The sequence below is a fragment of the Crassostrea angulata genome, chromosome 5 (assembly GCF_025612915.1).
Source record: "Crassostrea angulata isolate pt1a10 chromosome 5, ASM2561291v2, whole genome shotgun sequence".
NCBI lineage: Eukaryota > Metazoa > Mollusca > Bivalvia > Ostreida > Ostreidae > Magallana > Magallana angulata.
The window spans coordinates 5,675,211-5,698,578 of record NC_069115.1 but is presented as its reverse complement, the minus strand read 5'-3'; the positions used below and the strand labels follow the sequence as shown (position 1 = coordinate 5,698,578).

At 35.1% G+C, this 23,368-nt stretch overlaps 2 protein-coding genes across 2 annotated transcripts; one reads left to right on the top strand and one right to left on the bottom strand.

Moving 5' to 3' along the window:
* Positions 1–684: 684 nt before the first annotated feature.
* Positions 685–1,949, top strand: LOC128183694 (uncharacterized). The gene is made up of 2 exons (XM_052852807.1): positions 685–721; positions 959–1,949. The coding sequence occupies exons 1-2, from the start codon at positions 685–687 to the stop codon at positions 1,279–1,281; spliced, it is 360 nt and encodes a 119-aa protein (XP_052708767.1). The 3' UTR covers positions 1,282–1,949.
* LOC128184809 (condensin-2 complex subunit G2-like) lies at positions 1,633–23,116 on the bottom strand. The gene is made up of 28 exons (XM_052854399.1): positions 22,962–23,116; positions 22,129–22,263; positions 20,787–20,904; positions 20,115–20,269; positions 19,049–19,186; positions 18,842–18,936; positions 17,237–17,303; positions 16,660–16,740; positions 16,256–16,348; positions 15,712–15,837; positions 14,515–14,694; positions 13,887–14,039; positions 13,491–13,713; positions 13,039–13,148; positions 12,230–12,325; positions 11,954–12,031; positions 11,413–11,483; positions 8,850–9,021; positions 7,980–8,156; positions 7,711–7,824; positions 7,283–7,450; positions 7,088–7,187; positions 6,694–6,869; positions 5,666–5,806; positions 5,134–5,228; positions 4,683–4,783; positions 2,727–2,817; positions 1,633–2,446 (listed from the first exon to the last, which is right to left on the bottom strand). The coding sequence occupies exons 1-28, from the start codon at positions 23,034–23,036 to the stop codon at positions 2,383–2,385; spliced, it is 3,393 nt and encodes a 1,130-aa protein (XP_052710359.1). The 5' UTR covers positions 23,037–23,116; the 3' UTR covers positions 1,633–2,382.
* Between the last annotated feature and the right edge of the window lie 252 nt (positions 23,117–23,368).

Sequence of the window (23,368 nt, the reverse complement as noted above, 5' to 3'; positions counted from 1 at the left end):
ACATATTGTTTTTAAATTCATCCATACGTTGTGGATGAAAATGCGTAAAATACTTTTCATCAATCTGCTTCTTGTATAATATGACCTCTGACACATTTCCACTTGTTTTATGTCCTAGCCAATTTCCAGATTGAATTGACTGTATCCATTCATTAAGACTTTCTACGCCTTATTGTGGCCAATATTTTTTTTCATATAGGAAAACAGTACTACTCAATACAATCTATAATTAATATGTGTCAGCAGATTTTATTGACAAGTTATATGATCTTCGAACTATTATCTTCATACGATCGACTTGATTTTAATAACAGTCTATGATTCAAAAGAAAACTACAGAGAAACATTAAGAAATATACTTTTCTGTATTCCATATTGAAATTTGACACAATTTAGATATTAAATTGTGAATTGAAAACTACAGTTTTAAAACTATGATTTTACCGTGAAATAAGTATATAATATATACACCTAGTTTAAACGTTTGACCCTAAATGTATACATCGACCAATATACATGTAATTAAGATTTAAATAACCTAACAATCCCAATCTTTATAAAAAAAATATTCGATATAATTTTCAGACATTCTGCGATATTTCACCCATATAAAGAGAATATTTTTTAAACGATAAGAAAAAAAATAAATAACATTTAAACAATGCCCAAAAAACAAAAACAAAAATGAACCGAAAGCAAATGTTGAAACGAAAAAAGTCAGGTACATTTGGCGCGCTTTTATAACACTATATGTAATTGCAATGTAGATTAAATAAAAACAATGAATCAGTTTGTCATATAGAAAACAATCTTAATTACCGGTAAAAAAAAATAATTGAAAAATGAAGTTTTCATTTTTATTTCATATTTATTTTTGTCCAATTTTTTAAAATCAATTTTTACAATTATATGTATAAACTCTGAACGATACCGGTAATATAAAAACTTTTTTGTTTAGTGGAGAATCTAGACTGTGTAAAGGTGGATTTCTCCAAACAGAACTTTGAACAGCAGACATTCTCAGACACCATCAGCTCACTGACCGAGGAGTTCCTCTATGACGTCAGCACCATCAAACCGGAAGTGATTCTGGCGGACCACATACAGGAGAGCCAGTACCTGATGCATACACGGGGAGCGTTGCGCTCTCTTGGATATACTGGACATTTCAGCAGTCTGCAGGACGGGCGGGGGTTGGGGGTGTTTGTGAGAAAAGACATCGCAGATAATTTACCGATTGCCCCTGGGACAGTTTATCAGTCCTATCTAGCTACATCCTAAATATTATTTTCACAGCAATCTATTTACGGATTTATAATCTGTGTTGACCAGTGTCACCCCGGTTTCCGCGTGGACATGTTGAACTATTCTCTCATTAGGAGAATGTGTCACGTGATTATTCTCGGGAGGTTTGGTTGGAGGGAGTGTTCGATTCATTACATCATTAGTTACCTTGAAGTAACCTGTTGCTGAAGTGAAGTGCATTGATAGTTGTGAATGAACCTGTGTTTATAAGATACTGTGGGATTGGACTTATGTCATGACTTCGGTTAATACCGCAGATTCTTAATAAGACACGAGTATTTAATTTCTGTGTTAAGTCGCGAAACGCAATCCTCGCGACTTTTTAAAATGTCTGGAATCTTATTTTTTTTTTTTTTTTAGAATTTTGAATTTTAGGAAATTATAACAGTAAAATGGTGCTTGCAACTTTATAACCTCGATACTTGATACAAAATAGTGGAATCGCGAAATTAAGTAATCCGTTATATATGGAATTTGCAGCATTAGGCGCTTCCTTGTATCAACGACAGGGGTACAGCTAACACATTTCTATTACACTTCGTTTGTGGTTTCTAATATTTGTACATTGAAGGGTGATTTGATTTCAATGAAGCAGACACATCTTAAAAGGATGTTATTGTTGTATTCCATGGCCACATTTCTTTGATATTTTGTTGGAATTTGTAAAAACTCATTGAGAAAAAAAAATAAAACTTTAAAGTTCAATAAAAACAGTGTTTATTTCTCTTTCATAAAGTCAGATTTTTCATAACTATTTATATTTAGTATCATGTACACACAGCTGTGAATTATGATAGATATATTATCATAATCATAGATACAGTAGTATGTACATCTGATCTAATTTTTAGTGGTTTAAAACAATAAATAACCAAACTTGTAACAATGTTATTTGGACTTTTTCTCACTTTTTTCTCTTTTTCCAATATGCATTAACAATAATATTAACTAATCGTATAATGATCAAAACTTTCTGACTTTATTTTATCATGAAAACATACATGCATGCTAAGTTGCTAACTTGAAACGTTTGTTAACCAATAGTTTGAGATTTTCTCCCTCTTGTTCTGCGTTCTCCTAACTCCTGTTTAAGATTTTCTGACATTCTTCCAATTTCTGAGTTACGTTGTCATACACATACCTGCCAAAACAGTAAGATAAAATCAGAGAAAATTTATTGGAAAGATTAAGGCTATTTTAAATTCTTTTAAAAGTTTAATACTGCCATGAGATAATCATCAACATTTCGATCAAATATCTTTTTTATTGGTAGGTCAAAGAATCTGTTACCAGTTTTATAAAGAATACCCTCATAAATGTTTTTTTTTTTATTTCTCAGACTTACAAAGAAGTTCTCAAATGGGTGTCTCAATACTTAATCCTCTGATCAGAGATCAATTATACAAACATTAGTTAATTACCGTCTTTCTTCATCTTCTGGTGGATCAAAAATTTTGAAGTGTGTGTCTATTGCAACAAGGCATTCATGTAGACCTGAGGAACTTGATTTACCTACAATAAGAATACATAATACTTGTAACTCTACAGAAATAATGTGTTAGAAATAAATACAAGACAGACTAGAACTGTCCTAATGGGACTAATACCCCCGCAAGGCTATGGGACAAATAATTGAATTGAATAATAAAGGTTTGGAACACATACAAAAAAAAAATTCTAGAATTGTAAAAAAAAAAAAAATTAGTTAAAGAAAATTTAAAATCAAAATTGTCAGAATTTCACTGTAAATACATATCTATAACAGTAATACATTTACAAACGTATGTATCTAATGATATATTTTATTTTTTTAATTTAATTGATTTAAAGAGAAACCAACAAAATGACAATAACCCCTCCCTTTGCAGTAAATGGAAATACCGGTAGCCAAGCAATGCTCTTCTGTTGATAAAACTTTCAATATCTTTCTAATAAGAGTCTTGACAGATGCAATTAGTTGTTTCAAATTTTCCTCACTTTCTCCTATGGCACAATGGAACTCCATATCAGAAAATTGATCCCATAGGACTATGATTTTCTTTGATGAGCTTGTTAAATTTAATAAACTCCCAAAACATTACCATAATTACCATACTATGTAAAAATATGTAAAAAAGAAAATTTAATATTACAAACAATTTTAAAATTGCCAAAACACTACAATCATATCAGTAATTTTGAATTTCATTTAAATTAATGCCCAATAGGGTCACTTCATCAACTTACTTGACAAATAAATTTAAACAACCTCTAAAAATAGTTTAACTTCTTTATAAATAATGATATTATTTATTTCCTTACAATGATAGAACTTTTGGTTTACATTTAACAGTTTTAAAATGGCCCCAAAACCATCATCCATTTTACAGATTATCAATTTCCCCTAAACACATGCTCCATCTGAACCATGGCTCAGATAATGGCTCCCTTGGGACAAATGAATTAAGCCACGCTTGTCTTTGATGTTCTTATTAGCCCCTAAGAATTTATCATTGACAAACAAAATCTTTGCATTGTCAGTTGATAGAATACTTATAAAAAATAATTTTTTTATCAATTAAGACATAAAGACAAATAACATCCATCGTGATGTATTTTTATAAATATATTTTAGAGTGTTTTGATACTATTAATTAATTAATAAAATCTGTAAGGATTACCTCCCTTACTTTTCAACATTAGTGTACAATATATAGAATAAGGAAAATGAAAACTGTCATAATATCATTAATTCTTGTCTGATCTTAAAAAAAATTGTAGGTGCACATCTTCAGATGGTGTTCAACTTATGTACAAATTTTCGAACTGTTCCATACAGTAATAAAAATTTTTATAGGGGGGACAAAGTTGCGTCTACAGACAGACGGACAGGGTGAAACCAATATACCCCCCTAAACTTCGTTTGCGGGGGTATAAAAATGGCCTTATTTTTAATACTAGTGAAATTCATGGTAACTGTAGGTAATAGTACTTTAGACTAGAAAGTTGTATAATATATGGAAATATATCAAGTTTACTCTTAAAGCAATTCCCTTTTAGTTTGCATCTAATCTAAAGGCAACACGCCCTCGCCTCACAGCTTGTTGCAAGTCATTTAGCGTGCAAGACAAAATTGGATTACCACTGACTTTTTATACGTAGTCAAAAACAGGCACTGGAGCCGTAAAACAAGCTCACAATTGATCTCAGAGTTATTTTTACAAACATGATATAAAAACCTACTCATGGCCTGAATATTCAAGACATATTCAAACTTGATCGTATGTCCCATTATTACAAAAGGAGATATATATAGCAGGAAAGTGTAACTGAGATCAAAAGTGTGCTCATTGAAGTTTTCTGGCCCTGGAACCTGAATTTAACACCTTTTTTCTTACATTTGGCGATTGTGGCGACAAGGTGAATACAGCCGTGTAGACAGTTAAGATCTGGGGCGGGACAACTCTTGATTCTGTACTCCAACTCTTCCAGGAAATTACTGCAGACAAAGAGATTACTGAATGAAGATCAGGTCAAATTGTGGTAAAAAGGACATTGATACAATAGAATGTATTAGAAGAACAAAAACAAAGAGATTTATACTGTATTAGGATCATGTAAAATTGAGGTCAGTGTGGACAGTGATACAGATTACACATGCATCCATATAAAGGTATATTGGCAATTTTCCATTAGTTTTCATGCAAGATTTATGTAATTTCATAATGGCACATGTCTCAGCCATGGCTTTTGAAACAAAATATGTTTAAGACAAGATTGACTAGTTCTTTTAGTGACTTTGTTTTACAGTTAAAAGTGTTTTTAAATGGCTATAACTGTAGTTTTTACCGTAATATTTTGGGTTTTTTGCTGATGACCCCGGTGAGGAGAGAGGATACAGGGGGCAGGCTGTCTAGGCTCTCTGTCACTCCCTCCAAAACGTCCTGTTAAAATATGTACGAAAATAAAAAAATTAACTGTTAGAAGTTTATAGCAAACATTAATCTTACTTTTAAGATATATAGGGAATTGCACAAAGATATATGTTCATAATATGCATTTTTTTTTTTTTTACAATTTTTCCAACAAATACTAACCTTACTGATTAATTATTCTGGGATTTTGGCAGAAACAAATTCTATGCACAATTAAAATAAGCTTGTATATGAATGATATTTATCAATATTGATTAATACGTAAATAATATTAAGTATTTTTCTTCATTATGTAATCATCAAAATGTCAAGATCAGGTACATTGTACTATCAATCAAAAACCTTTGTAAATCAGTCTGATCTAAAAAGCTTCATAATTACCGGGTAAACTATATTTGGCTACATTATTATATTCATGAAGAATTAGCCTTTGACCTTGACCTGACCTTGACACTGGCCTGGGTCATCTCGTCCATGACAGTGGTGATGAGGGCGGCCGTGAGGCTCTGCTTCAGTGTCTGCTGCCCCCCTCTGTTGTATACAGAGGTCAGGGTCTCCGTGACCGGGCCCTTGATATTTGCACCAATCTACAAACAGAAAACACAAAAATGTACATGTATTTACTTTTTTCATTTAACTGGTGGTTTTAATTAAAGGCGGGGTAAAAAGTTACTCAGGTTGTTTTTTCTACCTAAATAATCAAAGAAAGATTTCTGATTTACAGTGATTTTAATGCGGAACATCACAATACATGTATTAAAAAATTTGGATTTTTTTCTTGTTATTTTTAATAATTTTTTTTTTAACATTTTGAAGACTTAAAATGTACAGATTTTAAACAATATCTCTGACTGGGCTGCTAATTTACAAATATTGACTAATCTTAAAAAGTTTCTTTAACTAAAAAGCAAAAGTTTACATCAAACCATGATGAATATCTTTATGCATTGTCTTTGGTACAGATATACGATATAATTTGTTCTTTAATTTTAAATATTCAGGACATTTTCTGGGAATTAATGTCTTTATTGTTTTTTTTAATGCTATAATTAAACATGGCGGAAATCTTTGCACAGACTTACGAAGTTACGAATTTGTCTCATACATGAGCCAGGACTGCAGTATTTTATTAAAAATTGAGATAATAAATCTTTTGATTGTACCGGTAGTTACAATTACATTAAACATTATTTGCATAAAAAGTAAATGCGCACCTATAATTCAATGGATACTAATAGTGTCAACTTCAAACTGACTTGTTAAAGCATTCTACACATACAATCACATAGTAATATAAACTATCAAACACGCTTAAATACCTTATAGATGACATCTACAAATAGAATAGCACTCACGAATATTCGTATATTGATTTATGGTATTCGTTTCAACACTAACAAATATACATGAACATATCAACTCTCAGTGACTTGTTTCTGATCCTACAGAGGAGTTCTGTGCCCTGATTAGTTACCGCTTTCTCTGTGTCTGTGGTCTGTTGAGACTTCCTCTGAGCTGACATCAGGACGTCGGTGACGAGATCTACAACCACCGAGCTCTGCTCACCGCTCTCCTCCTCCAGACTCACGACAAACTCAGTCACATGGTACAAACAGGAAGTGATGTCAGACAACAGGAGGAACTTCTCATCTAAACAAAGAAATCTTTCATCTATAGAAGTAACCAAAATTGGAAAAAAAATTTGGTATATTAGTGAATGCTTTATTCTTTGAAACTTTCATGTGAAACACATCTTTTGGTGTACAAGAACTTAAAGAAGAAAAAGAAATTGAATTGTGCTTAAATGTAATGACATGTACAATCGGTCTAAGATATAAAAATTTAAAACATAGCAATTAAAATCATACCTTCATTAAGAGCATTTCTACAGAAGTTGGAAAGTTTCAACACAAATTCTGGAGTTCCCAGTCCCACCAACAAACAGTTACTGCACACCTGTAGAAAGCTCTGAAGACAAAATAAAATAAAATGCTAAGTAAAAAAAAAAAAAACCCTCTTTGCCTCGGTGTCACAACCATACTTGATGGACTTGAACAACTGACCTTTAAGACCTGTCCACACAAGCTGTGTTTTGTTGCGGATGAAGTAACGGAGCGCTTCCTCTGACCTTTGCCCTCTTCCTCCACCCCGCTGGAGTTGATGTGAAGTAGAACTTTGTCCTCAGCCCACTCCATCACAGATACCAGGGCCGAGAGACCATCAAAGTCCTCCTGTCAATCAAAACATATCAGTCTCTTTGGCAATATACTTCTGTTAATTTGTGCCTGAATGACCTGACTAAATAGCAGAATTTTAGTTTACTATTTGTCATTTTATGAGAAGTTAATGGTGCATCCTTTCTCCATATTAACAAATCTTGTAAATTTTGTTTTGTCTGTTGTCATTTATTCAAAAGGATTAAATCTTCCGTGATGAAATAAATTCTGATTTCTTGTATTAAACAATTAGTGTACAGTACTTTTGTTCATACCTGTGCTTGATCCTGCAGAAGCAGTGTGAGTCTACAGTACATCACAAAATACTGAATCAGGAGATCGTCGTTCAGAAAGTCACCGGTCTGGTCCAATCTATTACCCATATGAAGCTGGAACAAACGAAAGCTGACACGTTGTAATAAGATAAACAACTCAAAGTATCTCACTCATCTCAGATGAACAAAAACATAACATAAAATTTTAAATCAAATATTGACCCAAATAACAACTTTTCAAATTCTATCACAAAACACTTATCCCTCACCATGGACTCCTGTAGCTGTTCTTGTATCTGGATCAGTTCCCGGGGGTGATGGGATAGAACCGCCGCCCGACACACTGGATGGGTGATCAGGTAGGTCAGATAGCGGGCGGCCAGAACCGGTCCATACTGGTTCTCCTCCTCCGCGAACGTCACCGACTTCCTCTTGTCCTTACCCTTCTGTTATAAAAGGACTACGATTTAAATCAGCAGATAAACTGACCTCCCTGATCAAATTGCGATCCCTAAATTTTGCATCTGGTTACAAAATTTGAAAATGATCACTGCTTTATTGATGCAGGCAAAACCCTTTTAAGCAGCCTTCAAACTTTTTATAATCAATCTTGGAAAAACACTCAAAACTTTAGAGCGATAGGAACCATGATTGTATACTGTGAGCATATCAAATTTGACTGTGTGGTACAAAATCGCCGGACCCACAGAGAAACAAAATCAAAAGTTACCAGGTTTTATAATAATAGAAATGATCTGATTCTATAATACGAGCCAATGGGAACAACGGCCAATAGAAAAGTAAAGAAAGCGTTCACCAACTCAATCCACCTGCGCACAATACAAGCGTAACTTGATTAATAATAAGATATTGTTAATTTTAAATCTGCCCACAATTAATTTAAGCATTTTTGGTGGAAAGCAGCTTTCGCTAAATCAACATAATCAAATACATCCAGATATACCCTAACATGATGAAGATTCAATATCTGACAAATATTGTACACACCAAATACAATACGTTTACAGAAGCAATGAAGATACAGATTATATACTACAAGGGGACAAAAACATTTTTTGTAGTAAAAAAAAAACCCAAATCCAAACAAATTGAAGTTAACACAGGTGACATTTCTTTACCTTGGCTGTACTTTCTTTCTTTCCACCCCTGAAGCCGGCTGAGATCCACTCCTGTAGAAGCTCCAGGAGATCTGCCATCTTGTTCCACTTACACTTGGCCTCCAGCAGACAGCCGTAGTGAGATTCCTCAGTCTCTGTTGTCATCTTCTTCAGCTTGGACAGACAGCTGCGGCTGTAAACAACAGGCTCAGAATCAACATTCACATACTGTAAACAACACTGAACAGGCTCAGAATCAACATTCACATTATAACATTCTGTAAACAACAGGCTCTGAATTCACACAAACATCTGATAGCTACTTTGATAATCAAATAGGCTTTTTTTAACCCATGAATATATTATGTTATATGTTAACATTATACGACTATATTTACATTTTCCAGTGTCTTTGCCTGAGATAACACTACGTATCGATTTTGTACTATATAACCCATAATACAATGACACCAAATTGAGGCGCCAGCAGGGTTTGCTTATTTATATTTAAATATTTAATCGTACGATGGCTAAAAACTATATAAATATAAGTCATAAGGAATCATTCTTTGAATATTATGAGGTGATAATTTCGGTCGGGGCGTGATCAAATCTATCATAAAGCCCTTCGGGCTTTATTGGATTTGATCATGCCCCAACCAAAATTATCACCTCATAATACTCAAAGAATGATTCCTTATTCCTTATACCGTATATCAGGTTTTTTTTGCGTGTATCCAATTTCTGCTTTGTTTGCAACAATTTCCGAATCGCGGAAAATAAATCAGCGTAAATTTGATACAAAGTTTCGTTTTTGTAATAGAGTTCTCTCTTTTCTGGTAAAATGTACAGGTAAATAAAAGTATGGTGAACTGTGTTTAGTTAGTTTACTTAGAGGTACAAAATGCGGGATCGGAGGACTAGTGCCAGATAATAGATTTGTAAGCCTCGTTGTTTATTTAATAATCCATTGACAAGCTAATTAATTAAAACGGTCGCTTTCCTTGCATAAACCGATGGCTAATTATACTTAAGCCACTGGTACATGTAACAGTACATGATCTATTTATTTATGACTGTTTGCATCTCCGAAAATAATTATCGGTAATTATTTCACATTAAGGAAAACGTGTAAATGGATTCATTGTCCGAATTTTTCATTACAAAGAGCGACAATTTAGATACTTTTCCCCTCTTTCCTCACAGGTTTAAATAATCGTAAATTATATTTACAATGTGACTTTTAAATAGTGAAAATTGGATTCGCGTAAATTTTATATACCGTTCTAGGCTCTGGTTCGCGGAAAAAACCTGACGCGGAAAAAACCTGATATACTGTATATAGTAAGAACTAAACCAAAATTTTAGAAAGTGTTTATCTGTCTGAAGTTGTGAATTAAGGAGCAGCTAGATGCAGTTATAAGTCACACAAGAGTGGGGAGCGCTAGTGGCTGTATAGAAGCTTTTTCAAAAACACTTGGATGCTTCCGAATTTCCAGATTAATGAGCTTCTGCTAAGAAGTCATAATTATAATAAAGGAGCGCAACCTTATGCCACTAGTGCTTTTGTTGGATCATGTTTGGGATTTTAATTAGCTGCACTTGAAAATATTTCAGAAATCTTAACTTATAAATGTTCAGTAGATAAACTGTAAACAGTTTAGGTTAAATGCTGATCAGACTTCCATGCATTTGAAAGATGAACTAATTAACAACATATGACAGTGATATGTGAGTGAGGCTTTTTAAAAAAAGAAGAATTAATTGTTTCATCGTGACTTTATTATTATTTGTTAAGTTTTGGAGTGGGTTTTTTTTCTTTAAATATATTTCTTTCCAGTAAAGAGTTCCCAAACAATACTTGCAATTTTAAGTCTAATTATTTTGTAACAATTCCATGAATAAACCTAATCATTATTAGTTATGTCATGGGGGGGGTTTCGGGTTCCACTCTTGAACCTTCCCAAACTTACTAAATTTTTACTCGGATCCTCCCCACTCTCAGAAAATTTTCTGGATTCACATATTAACTATTACTTTTTTTTATAAGTTATTTTACATCTTTGATATGATACATGTAGCATAAATTAAAAATCAACAAGCTTGTACTCTATAAATAAAATACATCCAAGTGATCATACATGTGTCTCATGGAGGAAAATGTTCAAGAAACAAATACATTCTTGGTTAATACTGAATTTAAATATCTTTCTAGTTGAGTCTGTTTCATTCGAATGAAACAACTAGTACCCCAGTTTTCAGACAAAACCAAGTCTTTGGTCCCCCGCTGCAGCTACAGTAAAACTCGTTTAGTACGAACACGGATATTGCGAATTTACGGATATAGTGAAGTCATCTTGGATCCCAAGCTATGTAAATTTAATGAATTTCTTATACGGTTATAACGAATTACGGATATAGCGAAGTAATTTGTATGGTCCCAGTGACTTCGTTATCACCGAGTTTTGCTGTACTTGTTTTCTTGGATGTGCCTAAGGAAATAACTGCTGTCTATCAGTATGGGGGCAATAAGCTTGTTATTGTCTTCATGGCCAGTGAATAGGTGTACCACATTTATATTTACCTGAGTACAGGAACAGAACTTGATGGAAGGTGTCCAGCCAAAAGAATAACTGCCAATGAAATCTCAGGATCCTGTAACATCCAAATGTAACATAAAAATAACAGCCACTGAAATCTCAGGATCCTGTAAAATCCAAATGTAACATAAAAATAACAGCCAATGAAATCTCAGGATCCTGTAAAATCCAAATGTAACATAAAAATAACAGCCAATGAAATCTCGGGATCCTGCAAAATCCAAATGTAACATAAAAGTAACAACCAATAAGATCTCCTGTAACATTCATATCAAGGGGTAAGTCATATCAAAAGTGTCAAAAGTATATTTATTTTTTCATAATTTTTTTGAAAATACTTTCCTTCCTTTGGCTTAGTTTGTGTCAAAAATAAAACTTTCCCACAAATTATATAGTTGAAGTCAATTATGTTACAATAGTAATTAACATTTTGTTGTAAATTTTTCAAAATGAAGTGAGCCACTTTTTTCTTTGTAAGCCATGCCTTCCAACTCCATTTCATGTCTTTCCTGATCCCTTACTTACCTCAAATGTTTTTAACATCTCTGGCACAGCCAGACAAAACTTCTGCTGAAGATCTTGCTCAATTTTCTTATGTCTAGTCTTTATGGGAAAAGAAAATACAAAATCATGCATTTCTAAAAAAAAAAAAATACCTCTTATCAAGACAGTTACAATAACTTAATTTGAAATTGAGCCATTTCCCATAGCAAATTATAAACATAATAGTCTGTGCTTCATGTATATTTTGAGTTTATTGGCTCAGGACACTAACAATTAATTTGTTTTCCATAACGTTACCTCCTGAAGTTTTGTGGAGATGTTGTACCACATGATCACTAGGATCTCTATGAAGCCCTTCATCACCGCCGTATTGTGGACCGTCAGATCTTCCTCCTGAAAGCAGATATCATCTCGTTACCTACAAACTTTTTATGTGAAGTTATCTTTAATCCTGCACTACAATTGACTTGATGTTATTGTCTTTCATTAAACCTCTTTAGAGTTCTGAGCATCACTCAATGAGATATCTGACCTCGTAAGTGTCCCATGTATCACTCATTGAGTCATCTCACCTCTTCACTATTTTGAGTATCACTTAGTGAGTTTTCTCATTTCTTTACTACTCTGAGTATCACTCAGTGAGTTTTCTCATTTATTCACTGTTCTGAGTATCATTAAATAAGATATCTCACCCATTCACTGTTCAATCTAATTAAAATTAGATGTAAGATTCGCTCGCTTACTTGCCACAGAAAGTGTAGCGAGTAATCTAACATCTAATTTTAATTAGATTGTTCACTGTTCTGAGTATCACTCAGTGAGTTATCTCACCTCTTCACTGTTCTGAGTATCACTTAATGAGACTGTTCTGAGTAACACTCAGTGAGTTATCTCACCACATCACTGTTCTGAGTATCACTCAGTGAGTAATCTCACCCCTTCACTGTTCTGAGTATCACTTAATAAGACTGTTCTGAGTAACACTTAGTGAGTTATCTCACCTTATCACTGTTTTGAGTATCACTCAGTGAGTTATCTCATCCCTTCACTGTTCTGAGTATCACTTAATAAGACTGTTCTGAGTAACACTCAGTGAGTTATCTCACCTCATTACTGTTTTGAGTATCACTCAGCGAGTTATCTTGGGACTCCTGTCTTATCCTTTCGTCTCTGATACACTCCAAGATCTTCCTACACAGAGTTATCATGTAGCCGGCTGTTTACAACAAAGAAAAGTCAATAGAGGAGTAAATCAAATAGTTAACAAATTTGACCATATATAAAACGGAGATAAAATGTTAAAAATATAAACTGTCAAACAGTTTTTGAAAAAGCATAGATTGTTCTAACCAAGTCTACACCAGAATTGACTATTTTCAAAGCAAGTCAAATAAGACACTATGAACAAGAAAAAATTGACAAGGTCAAATTAGGTCCAGTAGAGGTATTTCATTGGAAAGTGACAAACAGTTCACCAGTTCCCTTTTATACAAGTAGTTAATTAACAGCAAGAACATAGCAGCCAAGGCAGCTTCCCTTGGATTTCACAGCCATTCACCTGTTTGTTGGAGATCCATAAAGTGCTGGGCATTACGGAAGAAGACGCGGGCCGCCCCAGGGTTAGTCTGTATGAGGGCCACACAACGGGGGATCTGCTCCTGTTCACTCTTGTCCAGGGGGAGAAAGCTGGGGAAGAGGAGGGTCATCAGGCGCCGCACCACTGGGGCGGTGTCCACTTCCAGGCGGGCTAACAGGTGCTCCACTGGAACCACCTCCCAGAACTGTCAAAATTAATGAACTGCCATGATTGGGCAAACTCCGCTTTCAAAGTAATCCAAGCACAGTCAATATTTCTGGAACTGATCATGTCACAAAAATAATGAATTATAGTTCTTCAATGTAATGAATTATTGTTCTTCAGTGTAATGACTTTTAGTGATAAATGCAGTTATACCTTGATAGCCCTGACCCCTTTGACCTTCAGGAGGAGGTTTACCATGGCAACTCGAACCTTCTCTGAGGTGTCGTGGATGTGGCTCTGTAGCTGTGGGAGGATGGGCCTCAGCATCAGGTGACAGAGGTGATTGTCCACCAGGGTGATCAGGCCCTGTAAAAGGGGGAGACAACTTTAATAACATTAACTATATCAACTTTATAAAGACTGTAAAAATGTATCTTGTTTATTAATAAATCATAATGAGACCTACATTGTATGACATACCAAGGGAAAATACATCTTTGTTGATATTAAACTTACACAAGTATCAAAAGACCCTGTAAAACATATCTAGCTCACTAATAAATTACAGAGACCGACAGTACATTGTATGTTTAACGTATCAATTAAGGAGACACCTTTGATGACATTTACTTAATTAACTAGATAATACATTTGTAAACTGTGCTGGGCTAGATGATATCGCAGAGCTCAATAATGTATATAATATGTATGATGAGGAAACCTTAAAAGTACAAAAAAAAAACTGAAATAGTAAGAGAATCCATGGATCATTACAGGAAAAGAACACAATAACAGCTCTCTATTTACATTTTGTCCACATTTAAATATCTTGACCCCTGACCTTGACAACACTCTCTCTGACATCCGCTGATGACGAATCAAACGCCAGGTCCTGGATCACCTTGGTGATGATGTTTTTGATGGTGACGGAGGGCATCAGCTCCCAGAAGAGGCTCATGATTCGGAACACCCCCAGCACGGCCTGGCTCCTGACACCGGGGACGGGGTCCTCCAACAGCATCTGTAACATCCTATACATGTAACCTTCTAATAATGGTAACATTGTGTTACATCCTATACATGTAACCTTCTAATAATGTTAACATTCTGTACCATCCTATATATGTAACCTTCTAATAATGGTAACATTATGTTACATCCTATACATGTAACCTTCTAATAATGTTAACATTCTGTACCATCCTATATATGTAACCTTCTAATAATGGTAACATTATGTAACATCCTATACATGTAATCTTCCATTAATAGTAACATTCTGTAACATCCTATACATGTAACCTTCTAATAACAGTAACATTCTGTAACATCCTATACATGTAACCTTCTAATAATGTTAACATTCTGTAACATCCTATACATGTAACCTTCCATTAATAGTAACATTATGTAACATCCTATACATGTAACCTTCTAATAATTGTAACATTCTGTACCATCCTATACATGTAACCTTCTAATAATGTTAACATTATGTAACATCCTATACATGTAACCTTCCATTAATGGTAACATTATGTACCATCCTATACATGTAACCTTCTAATAATGTTAACATTATGTAACATCCTATTCATGTAACCTTCTTCATTTTACGTGAGTGCTCACAATTCAACTGGTTTGCATCAAATCGCGATAATATAAATTTGCTAACATCGAATTGTTTGCATAATTTTATTTAGCTAACATGATTGAAAATTAAAAGTGAGATTTTAAAATCTGCAAGATGTGCTTCTCGCGATTTTATGCCGATATTAATTACTCGCGTTTAATTAGGAATCTACAGATTTCTCAGTCAGTGGTAATTCAAATTCACATCCGCAGCCACATGTATTTTAACTTATGTACACGTTTTTTCTAATGAACATCAGTCTAAAAGTCATAAGATTTTATTCTGTACCAGTTTGTCATATTAGTTACTCCTTTAGAAAACCAATAAAGAAACCTTTATAAATGCACATGTAGCTGCATTAAATCAATCCCTTCTCAGTTTCTTCTATCCCCTGTTAGCCCTTACCAGTAGGAGGTCAAACTGTTTCTGGAGCAGAGTGTCCTTCTCCTCCGTGTTGAAATCTGGGTCAAGGAGAGGGAAGGCGTCCACTAGTACCCAGGTTGCATTACCTCGCACGTCGGGGTTAGCCACCTACAAGAGCGGAAAATGTTTAACAGAGAACCACTCAACTCAAGTTGTACAAGCCAGATTTCTTTTTTGGTTTACTCTGCTTCTGATCTCTTTTTAAAAATTTATTAATTGGAAATTTCGTATAATGCAATTATAATGGGATATCTTTCGAGGGGCTGGCTAACACCCTGTATCCCATATTTGGGCCTTCATATTTAGTGGGGATGGGGCCCTGGGGAAATTTTGATTTCCTCCGTTTTGTTCTTAATATTTCTTTTTTTTAATGGAGGAAGGGATGTAGGATTATATTTTTACATAAAATTTCTATCCAAAGTAAAAAGTTGTGTGTTTATGTGTATACATTACTTTTTGTGTTCTAAAAAAAAACATTTACAGAAGTGCCTAATGATTTCTCAATAAGTCAAGGCTGTATACAAACCTTCAGGGACCTCCAAAGAAATGGCTCGTACAGATTTAACAACATGGTGTCCACTCCACTTTTCTTCTTCTGCTGATGGAAGTACGTCAAAACCTGCAGTACATAAAATACTCAATAGAGAAAAATCTTGCAGGGATGGAATTTGGCTGTAGTTGAATTTTGAAACAGGTGAGCATAGATTTGTATCACTGCATTTCTGACCATACCTATTTGCATACATATATGCATGATATTTAGTTATGTACTTGAATCGGTGACAACTTTTTCTAAAAACACAATAGAATAGAACATCAATACTCAATAGAATGCACAGTCAAGAGTAATACCTTTACTTGTACTTACCTGTCTGAGGGCGGGGGCCAGAGACTTCTGGGTGTGTACTGTGTGTACCTACTCGTACCTACCTGTCTGAGGGCCAGGGCCAGAGACTTCTGGGCATGTACTGCGTGGTTCATCAGGTCCTGTATACAGTCAGTCTCTAGCTTCTGTATGTAAGAAAAAAATAACCATTTAGTAAATGGACAAAACTTCATCAAACCACTTACACCTTCTTAATTAAAACAAATACTAAAATATAAATCAGTAATGTTTCTTACCAGATTATATCAATAGGTATCATGGTAAAATATCATATGTATTGTACAATACTTGAGGAATAACGAATTTAAGGTCCAGGTGAAGGCCAAAGTCGTAAAATAATCACACAATTAAATTTTCTTCACTTCTACATAAATTGTATATTTGCATGATGATTGATAAATATATTCTGATAAGTTTACTTTGACAAACAGCAGAAGGAAAATTAACACCAGACAAAATAAACACTTAAAATGCTTCGGTGATTCATGCAAAAACAAACAGGTTATAGTTTTCTAATCTGCATCACACCATGAGGCGGGATGAACCATGAACCAGGCCTTACCAGGATCTAATTTACTCCTAGAAACCTCCCTACCTCCGATGCAGGGTTGTTCCTCTTACCTCTGTGAGGTTGGATCCTATGGACCAGGCTCGAAAATACACCTCACCAAATCTCTCCAACCAAGAGCTACAATGAAACACCACAAAATAAAATTACAATAAAACACACGCACATATGGTGAAATAAATCTATCAATCAACTTGAATCAGGATGCGTTTCTATCCAGATTTTACTTTAGTGCAGCAGAAATTTCCTTGTCCAGGAAAGTTGTGTGAATATATGATTTTTACCTCAAGATTTTTCTCCAAATTCCAACTGTATGTATAGGGAATATTTTTAAAAAACAAAAATCCATCTCATCATGCAAGGATCTCCTTTTACAAGTTGTTTTTTGGGGTTGTTTTTATTTTATCAGGGAGCGGAGATAAAATGCCTTTATGGAGATTTTTACCTAATTAATGTAAATATGTAATTTTACACAAATTTTTACCTTGATGATGTAAGGATGTGATTTTATGCAGATTTTTACCTGGGTGACGTGGGGATGTGTTTACCTGGGTGTTGTGGGAATGTGTTTACCTGGGTGTTGTGGGAATGTGTTTACCCGGGTGACGTGGGGATGTGTTTACCTGGGTGTTGTGGGGATGTGTTTACCTGGGTGATGTGGGGATGTGTTTACCTGGGTGACGTGGGGATGTGTTTACCTGGGTGTTGTGGGAATGTGTTTACCCGGGTGCTGTGGGAATGTGTTTACCTGGGTATTGTGTTTACCTGGGTGCTGTGGGAATGTGTTTACCTGGGTGTTGTGGGGATGTGTTTACCTGAGTGTTGTGGGGATGTGTTTACCTGGGTGCCATGGGGATGTGTTTACCTGGGTGTTGTGGGGATGTGTTTACCCGGGTGCTGTGGGGATGTATTTACCTGGATGACATGGGGATGTGTTTACCTGGGTGTTGTGGGAATGTGTTTACCCGGGTGCTGTGGGGATGTGTTTACATGGATGACATGGGGATGTGTTTACCTGGATGTTGTGGGGATGTGTTTACCCGGGTGCTGTGGGGATGTATTTACCTGGATGACATGGGGATGTGTTTACCTGGGTGTTGTGGGAATGTGTTTACCTGGGTGCCGTGGGGATGTGTATACCTGGGTGCTGTGTTTACCTGGGTGCTGTGGGAATGTGTTTACCTGGGTGTTGTGGGGATGAGTTTACTAGTGTGCTGTGGGAATGTGTTTACCTGGGTGTTGTGGGGATGTGTTTACCTGAGTGCTGTGGGGATGAGTTTACTAGTGTGCTGTGGGAATGTGTTTACCTGGGTGTTGTGGGGATGTGTTTACCTGAGTGTTGTGGGGATGTGTTTACCTGGGTGCCATGGGGATGTGTTTACCTGGGTGTTGTGGGGATGTGTTTACCTGGGTGTTGTGGGGATGTGTTTACCTGGGTGCTGTGGGGATGTGTTTACCTGGGTGTTGTGGGGATGTGTTTACCTGAGTGTTGTGGGGATGTGTTTACCTGGGTGCTGTAGGGATGTGTTTACCTGGATGTTGTGGGGATGTGTTAACCTGGGTGCTGTAGGGATGTTTTTTACCTGGGTGATGTGGGGATGTGTTTACCTGGCTGTTGTGGGGATGTGTTTACCTGGGTGCTGTGGGGATGTGTTTACCTGGGTGCCGTGGGGATGTGATTCTTGATACACTTGTGAAGACAACCAGTCAAGGTACCATCCAGTGTCATAATGAAGCCCAGAAATCGACGACCCTGTAACAGTCAAAAGGACTTGTCTTCATTTTACATGTTAAAAGGAACAAAGCAGACTTAATATACATCATTGTGTACCATTGAAGCACATTTATAATAACGGAGTGCAAACCTCCTCTGTTCCCAAATAGTTGTTATTGACAACAGTCTGCTGCAGAAGATCAAAAAACAGGGAACTACTTTCATTGGTCATGTCCACCAACTCCAGAGCTGAGTGAAGTGCCCACACTCTCTTGACACTGTTTGCATTCTGCCAGAAAAAAACAACCTGTTTGTTTAGCAATTAAAACATTGGACATTTCAGAAAAAAATACTGCAAAATTTAACTTATAAGTTAAACCTGTAAAAAAAACAAAAAAATCAACAAACCAACAAGCATACACAAAATTTGCCTCACATTAGTCCAATTTGTCAGAAAATATGGCCAAACATATATCATCGATAAATAAAAGCAGGGATGGGACGATCCACCGATGCATCACGGTATTTATTTTGATGATATTTGGATTGATACATTTACCATTAATACAATGATACCATACCTTAGCCAACTTTTTTTTATTTTCCAAAAAATATCCGAGCTTCATACATGTATATCAGCTATTTTTAGTCTGCACGCCTAATATGAGAGTACAAAAATGGTGGAAAACCTTGTAAAGTTAGTTGTCAAAACTGTTAAGAAGCTAAATCTGGAGTGTGGAAAACTTTCGGATTACTTGTCTATGAAAAAGTAGTGAAAACAAGACTAAAGTAATTTGTAAATTGTGTAAGGCTCATTTTAAATATAATGAAATCACTTTGGACATGCTGTAATACATTGACTATTCAATAAATTTTAAGCCCTTATTTATGTTTTCATTAAATTGCAATGTATCGTGATATGTATCGTATCGCATCTCATGTATCGTAATATGTACCGAATTGGCTAAGTAAAGTATCGTCCCTGCCCTAAATAAAAGAAAGCATTTTTCAAAAAAGTTTTAATCATAAATTCAAAATGAGATAGTAAATCTTCACAGAATGCAATTATTTATGACGACTCATTCTCAGACACCACAAACAGACAGACAGACATTAGACTTGCCCCCTTGGCGGACAGAATCCCCTGTTAAAGGTAGATGTTAGACTTACCCCCTTGGTGAACAGACTCCTCTGTAAAAGGCAGACATTAGACTTACCCCCCTGGTGGATAGACTCCTCTGTAACAGGTAGATGAGGGTGTTAGTGACCAGGTCAAACCGACCATTCAGTCCCAGCCTCCACCACTCCTCAAACAGTGAGGACACGCTGTTCCTCAGTCGGTCCGCTGAGTCAGGCATGTGTAGGAGGAGCTCTGAGGACAAAGGTCAAATAAACTTTGGACAATTCATATATATATATATATTTATATATAGACTTAACATCTTTTATAATAGAGAGAGAGAGAGAGAGAGAGAGAGAGAACAAGAAATTGTACACAGGGCAAACATACAATAATGCACATAATTGTGATTCATTCCTGATAATTAAATCCTATCTCTACAAAAAAACTAACAGTTGCCCATCCCTCAATAAAATGATATTCAGATGACATATGTAAATTTGTAAATGAGTAAATTTATACTTTAAGTCGTTTTAATCCATGGTGCAAAAACATCATGATTTCTCAAAAAGTACAAATTGTAATGGTTTAAATTAGAACTGCAAGAAAATGAAAAATCAGTATATTTGAAATTAAATAAATTTATTTGAAATTGTGTATTCACAATGGGTTAATTTGGCTGATGGGAATTAAGGCTGTGTAATTATTGTTTGATCAGATAGACACAATAAAATTACAAGTAGTTGAATCAATTTTATTCCCCACTCACCATGTAAGACACAGGTGGTAGACATGAGGTCGGGTGATATGTGTGGGGAGGACTGTCTGATTGTTGTCTGTGCCAGCATCACAAAACACTCCATTGTCTCCAGGACCGCCCGCATCTCCTGAAAGGAAACGATGACCCAGTCAACCAGAATAATAACCAGTCCATTGTCTGCTTATAACCATTATCTAATATCACTTTCCAATATATTGTAAAGGTTTTGTACATTTGGCTGTGTATTCTATTTTAGCGTTTTTGGCAGAAAAAATGTGTCCGCTAAATCAAGTACATTGCCAAATTTAAAATACATAATTACACACACATAAATAAATAGGTACATAAAAAAATCAAATCAACGCTAGCTTGTTGAAAAATCACATTCCACCAAATATCGTACACGCTAAATATAGTACGTTTACAGTATCAAATCAAAATTAATATATCAATTGAAAACTGAATATTGATTTATTTAACTTGAAACTTGGAAGGCCACCAAGGCTTCCTATGACATAAGTGAAAGAAAACATGGTGATGCAATCTTACATGATTGATATCAACAATATCAGTGACTAAAACTAAAAGCAGATATGAATTCATTAAAGCATTTGGTCGCCATATTAGTTTTGATCACTTCCTCAACTGATACTGGGGTATATATACCAGTCGAGAAAGTTACAGTCAGTTGCTTTCGAATCAAGGCATTAAGATTGCAAGGATTTCTAAAGGCATTAACTACACATTGTAGACTTTGTAGTAATATGCTTAAATAGGGAAATAAAAGAAAATACAATCAACAAGGAATAAAAGGGTATCTGTATTATCCTACACAGATAGTGCTGTCTTACTTTGCATGCACATCAGACATGTGTCATTTAACCCCCAACAAAAATCCTTACTCCTTTTCCTGAAGTCCATGCTGTTACCGCACCAACAAATACAATTTATGGTTTGCGCATATAACAACAAAATGACACAGGGAAATGATTTTTGAAATATGTGTGCCTTGATTTCAGTTTGTTTTTACCTCTTTCATTAGATATTTCTGACAAGTGTGCACAGCAATTTGTTTTTTTTTAAATGCATTCCTAGAAATAAAAATAATAATAAGGTCATAGTCAGAAATAAAAAGGAAATAATGCGTATTTATGAATTCATGTCTGCTTTGAATACTAATCTTAGTATACAAGTCCCTGTCTGTGATAAAATAGAACCATTACATCAGTGATAATGTAAACAGCAGCTGCTGATAAACATATACCATAATGTCCCTGCCAAAGTGGAGTCATTGCTGTTCAATGCAAAATGAAAATGCAACCCACCCCCATCTCCAAATTTTAATACACACCCCTTCCATTTGGTCATCTTGGGCCAGGTCAAGGGTCAGGAGGGTGGTGGCACACATTTGATTGACACCCGCCCACAACTCCTCCATCTGCTTCTTAGTGAAGCCATCAAATATGTCCGTCAGGTTCTTCTTGTGCTAAAATTATACACAAGTCTGGAATAAACTCATTTAAGTATCTGCTATTTTGTTTTGTAAATTGATTGAAAATTCTGAATTTTATATGCATTATTCGATAAATTTGTTCTAAAACCAAAGGTTTGGATGTATTGAAAAAATTCTACCTCCTCTACACATGTAAACATGCTACATGTAATTCATGTATATACAAAATGAAATACATGAGCATTTATATATAGAGGAAGTAGAATTTTTTTATATTTGGCTTATTGAGCAACTGATTGATAAAAATTCAGGTGCCTGACTGGAATCACAAGGACTTAATTGTGTTTAAAAAATAATGATTTAATCTGTGTACCTCGAAGAAAAACAACACTTTAATGACGCTTTTATTTCACTTAAGCCCCTGTGGTGAATGATTCATATAAAAATTTTAATCGCCATGATCACAAAACATTTCAGCAGTATTGAATTTCCATTTTTTGTAGTGTATTTCAAATCTATTATATCCTCTTACTAAGTCAGCTGTAAAAAATTGCTAATCCTATTAGTTATTATCATATTTTACCAGGAACGTATACATGTATATATATACGTCCCTGATTTTACGAAGAGCGAAGGGAAACACTCCCGAGTGACTTCAAACTTTTATCCAAATTAGCAATGCCTGAATGGCGGCATGCAAAGTGAAACAAGCCTGAATTATTTGAACTTACGTGTGAAACGAAAACCAACAGTTCTTTGGATGCATTCTTGGAAGAAATGTGGAGCAATTCTTCTCTCCTTTCCATATTGGTATTTACAGTGCACTGAATATTTTTTCTTTAAAATTACGCGCCAATATTGTTCGGCACATCCGGTTGACTACCGAGCCCGAACTGGTAGCCAGATGTCTAATTTAGAGAGATATAAATGTCACACGTACGTCTAAAATTAGATTGTTTTATTGGAATATTAAAAACATATATATTATAAATGAACGTTTTAAACGATCGGTGATATTTAAAGATTAGGCGGCAATTTATAGTCTTTTTTGTAAATTTTCTGGTGATATAATTAATGAATTACTGCATACTGAGAAATGTTGCTGCACATTTCTGCACAAGCCACCAGACACGTAGCA

Bases quoted from the DNA above. Each gene is read 5' to 3' on its own strand.
- LOC128183694 (XM_052852807.1), top strand. From the start codon at position 685: ATGAACCGAAAGCAAATGTTGAAACGAAAAAAGTCAG. The intron at 722-958 runs GTACATTTGGCG...TTTTTTGTTTAG, and splicing joins GTTGAAACGAAAAAAGTCAG to TGGAGAATCTAGACTGTGTA.
- LOC128184809 (XM_052854399.1), bottom strand. From the start codon at position 23,036: ATGGAAAGGAGAGAAGAATTGCTCCACATTTCTTCCAAGAATGCATCC. The intron at 16,349-16,659 runs GTAGGTACGAGT...TATGTACTGCAG, and splicing joins TGGCCCTGGCCCTCAGACAG to GTTTTGACGTACTTCCATCA. The intron at 5,807-6,693 runs GTAACTAATCAG...TTCTGTTTGTAG, and splicing joins CCACAGACACAGAGAAAGCG to ATTGGTGCAAATATCAAGGG.